Source organism: Gekko japonicus, unplaced genomic scaffold, assembly GCF_001447785.1.
Source record: "Gekko japonicus isolate JY-2015 unplaced genomic scaffold, Gekko_japonicus_V1.1 scaffold10415, whole genome shotgun sequence".
Lineage (NCBI taxonomy): Eukaryota > Metazoa > Chordata > Lepidosauria > Squamata > Gekkonidae > Gekko > Gekko japonicus.
The window spans coordinates 1-4433 of NW_015184979.1; the positions used below are offsets into that span (position 1 = coordinate 1).

The window sequence follows — 4433 nt, forward strand, 5'->3', positions numbered from 1 at the left end:
TATTCCTACATTTAAGTAACTGGAGCAACAGCAGTCATTTTTTAATCTCCACATCTTACATTTGGTCTTTTTATTTACATGCTTCCAACCCAAATGTAGCCGTTTGAAATGACTCTAAGGGGAGTGTAGAAGACAGAATCCTTCTTAGTTTTCAGAGATGGCTTCCCTCCTCAAGTGCCTTGCCTATTACACTGTTGCGCTACATTTCCTTTCAGAACTTAACCTATCTGAATCAGAAAAATAATAATCAAGAAGTCCCCTCCAGTTGGTAACCTTAAATCAAAACAGGGAGTTCTTACTTGCACTATATTTAAAAGAAATTCTAAGGTTCTTTGGTTTTGAGTAGATTTTTAATATTATGCTTAAAAATACTGGGGAGAAAAGGAATTCCAGCTCACAGTTCTGTAACGCTAGAAGGAACTTAAGGCATACTGCAAGTTCTCCTTATTTCAAAACCTACAACACCCTCTCCTCCACCTCCTTGCCCTCCCCAAGATTAGGGTTCAGTACAATACTGACCGAGAAGGTTAAAGTGGTTAAAAAGCAGCATCAAAGAGTCCAAAGGCATTGTGCAAATATATCATTTTTATTCCTCTTTCGTGGAAATAATTGCAGACATTCAGGTAGAAACATATTAAATTAATGCAGTCAAAGAGTTTAAATGCAAAAATAAATATAAAGTCCAGCAGTTGATTGCGTTCATAAAACATCTCATTTTTTCTTAACAGTTAGAAAAGGGATGTGCATTTTTTTCTTAAATAAAAAACAGCCAAGGTAGAACATACATACAAGCACTTTCTTTTAAAAAATATCCCGACCTCACTTGCAAACTGTTCTTTGACTCTAGCACATTCACACTGTTTTTTTTTAATCGGAGGTTTTTGGTTTTAAAGGGGGAGCAAAGAAACATCATCCGTCCAAAACCACGGTTCCAAATCTCTGTCTCCCAGTCTGTTAGAATTTGGATCTATGATACAAAATCAAGCGAGAGTGTCCAGCAGCCGTTGGGGGAGGGGGGGAACCAAACGTTATCCGCAACAAATCCCTTCAGAAATAGTCTCGTCGTCCGGTTTAAAAAATATACTCTGCGAAGTTCTCCTGGGTTTGTGATCTGCCAACTTCACTATGAAGCAGCAGCACCACACTGAAGGGGGGCGGCGGCGGGGGGGGGGCTCAAGTCCTTTGCCAGTCTCTCTCTCCGCGCTTGGGGTTGGCCGGGGGCGCCCAGCAGTCCAAGCCGCCCCTCCCCTTCAGAGGGCAGAGTCGGAGTCGCTGGAGTCCAGGCTGTTCCTCAGCCGGCTGCAGCTGCTGAGCTTGTCCCGCTGCAGGCTGAGGTTCTGGGTGCTCCTCCGGAGGCACTCGAGGGACTGCAGGAAGGACTTCTTGGCTTTCTCTTCCTCCATGGGGGAGACCCCTTCCTCTTCCACCTCCTGGATCTCGTCGAAGGTTACCGGCTGGGTCTTGAAGCGAGACTGCCGGGGTCTGCGCAGCTTGCCCTTGGGCAGCTTGGCGGGCCGGATGGGCTGAGGGTACTCCTCGGCGATACACACGAAGTGCGGCATGACCGCCTGGTAGCTTGAGCTGATGCCCATCAACTCGGCGGGCTTGGCTGCTGCGGCCGCTGCCATCATCTGGGCGGAGGAGGAGGGGAATCTGGGGCTGAGGGGGCGCGCGGCGTTGGCCACCTGCGGGCTCCTGCTGGGCTCCAGCCCCGCCTGCTGCTCGAGTGGTCCTCCGCGGGAGAGAACGAGGCACCAAAAGCGCGGGAAAGCCACCGAGGACCGCCTCGGCTGCAAATGCGAGCCCCAACCGCAAGAGGCCACGGAGTAAGACCGCTTTCGGCAGCAGCGAGCTTTCAGCCAGGCAGACCGCAATGCCTCCTCCTTCGTACCAAACTCGCGCTCTCGCCCAACTACCTCGCTCGCTTCCTTGTGCTCTCGGCGCCGCGTCCCCTGGTTTATATACCCCCACGTCTGCCCACACAGGAGCATGCTCGGATGACAAGCCATACCATTTAAAGAAGACGAGGCCGCTTCCCTTCCGCCTGACGTGTCGGGCTCGGGGGTGGGTTCCCCCCTCCGCCCCCCCCTAAATATTATTATGACTGAAGTAACGACGACACCCCCGCGATCATGAGCCGCAGAGACAAGGGAAGAGCGACTCCGGAAGGCGGAGAGGAGGGACCTGTGAACACACATCACCCCCGCCTGGGGGTTTCCTGGAGAATCGATTAAACCGAACTGCTGTGTGGCAGCGACCCTTTGCGTGGGGGAGGGAAGAGGCCCAGGAGATGCGCAGAGGGGCAAAAGCACACCCTCGGCGGGAGATCCGCGACTGAAATCGACTGATTCCTCCCCTCTCACTGAACTGCAGTATTGGAGCTGCTCATCTGAGCCGAGCAGTAGGCTGCTGAGGTAGGATGTTTAACACACACATCACACTCACACCGTTTAATCGCCCTCACCCCCCCGCGTGTAAACAGAAACAGTGTGTGATTTAGACTGGAAAGGGGGTGGGGGTGGGGGGGGGGAAGACATCCTTCTTGCCCGCGTCCTGCAAACCGCCCGCGCCGCGCATGTTATTTTTGTTAAAGGCCCGACCCGTCGGGGAACTCGACTGACAGATCTCCAACGTAATATGTACTTTGGCCCTCAATATTACGCTTACGCACAAGTCTCGAGGTACTCAGACATATACAAATCGCCGCACACAGACTACCAAGGACGCACTCGGGACACTTGACACTGCGAGAAAGATAAGGATTGGTGATTTTTCCACTAAGTTGTGAGGAGGATGACGCTCGAGGTGGCTCTTCGACCCTCATCTCTCCTAATTCTGCCTGGTGTTTACACAGGGAGGAGACTTCCCTAATAATAGCTTGTCTGTGCATGGAGCAATGCAGTTTCTAGAGGCTATCATTTCTAACACAGAATTCAGAAGCAATAAACCAATTCATGTAAAGACAAAACTACAAGATATGTTTGAGGGCTGCTGCAGAACCCGATCTCATCCATTGCAATTGTCCAGGGGGCACAAATTTGGCATAAATGTTGCCTTCAAGTGCTACTGGTCCTCATTGTGGAAGGAGGGGGTACTTCACAGTAAAGCTGAGTAAGAAGTTGAAAACCAGACTTGAAACTGAAAGGGAACAAAAGGGTCTCATCATCCACTCCACTCTCAGTTGCTAAATATACTAACTCTTTATGTGATCTAAACAAGCTAACTGATATGGTACACCAGAGATCTGCCCAGTGTTAAGAATCCAACATTCCCCTAAACATACTTACGTGGCAGCCAGAAGGCCTCCTATGTGGTTCCCATGTATTGTAGTTATTTTTCAACCTCATTTGGTGAAACTTTACTCCTGCATTCAGGGCATAATGGAAATAATGAAGCTTGAACCATTTAAGACCTGTTGCATATTTGGATCATTTTAATATTATCACATTACTTTATTGTATTTCTCATAGTTTTAATTTAAATATAAACCCTATTAAACAGAATGTGGGCAGGGGCCAGACATCATAGTACAATAGTAAGACAGTAAACTGAAAGTGGAGAATTGCTGGCAGCTCCACTTAGGAGCTTGTTGTCAGGTAGGGGGGCTGAGAAAGACCTTGGGACCTTGAAATGCAGGGCCAGTCAGATAGATAGATGTGGCCTAGCTGACCCATTAGTCTGAGTTGGCATATCACAGCTTCATATCGTTATATCTAATAGCCACATGCTACCTCTATGAGAACCAAAAAGTATACACTACATGGACAGGCAGAGCTAAAGCACAGATTTTGCAATCTAGGGCAGAATCCCAATATTCACAGAAAAACCTTAATGGTGACAAAAATAATGTTTGGGGGTAAAGTCAGCCCAAAATCTTTATGAGATGCATGCACAGACATTAAATAATCCAGATGGTATAGTGGGTATATCAATCCAAAATGCTATGCAAAATACTGTGGTGGCAACAGCTTCTTCAAGCAGGCAAGCTTGTGCCCACCTGCTGGGCAGAACTAAGGAAGGTCAATGGATGGGAAGTGTGGGTGGCTGGTGGACAGAAAAGCAAGGACTGGGGCAGGGAAAGTGGGACATGGCAAAGGGGAAAGAACAGAAGGGTGAGGAGGAAGAGCGAACAAAGCTCAAACAAGAGGGGAAAAGTGGGGGCAGCAGGAGAGAAATGAGAGCTGCCCTTTTCAACAAGTCTTCACAGGTCCCTTTTTCCATATAATGTACATCATGCTATTATGGGCACTGGATTTCTGTGTTTCCCATTTCAGAACTATCAAGAATCATCTATCTCTTACATTTTTATCCCACCTTTCTTTGAAGGATTTTGGGATGGTGTTCAAGATCCTCCCCATAAAAAAAACCCCCTCAAATTCAGGAAGGGGTTATGTCCTTGTGAAATTGTTATGTCCTTGTGAAATTGGCAGGAA

General features: G+C 48.2%; 1 protein-coding gene across 1 annotated transcript; it reads right to left on the minus strand.

Annotated features, from left to right (window-relative positions):
* Positions 1–697: 697 nt before the first annotated feature.
* LOC107124949 (chromosome unknown open reading frame, human C11orf96) lies at positions 698–1918 on the minus strand. The gene has a single exon (XM_015428434.1). The coding sequence runs from the start codon at positions 1629–1631 to the stop codon at positions 1251–1253; it is 381 nt and encodes a 126-aa protein (XP_015283920.1). The 5' UTR covers positions 1632–1918; the 3' UTR covers positions 698–1250.
* Positions 1919–4433: the final 2515 nt, after the last annotated feature.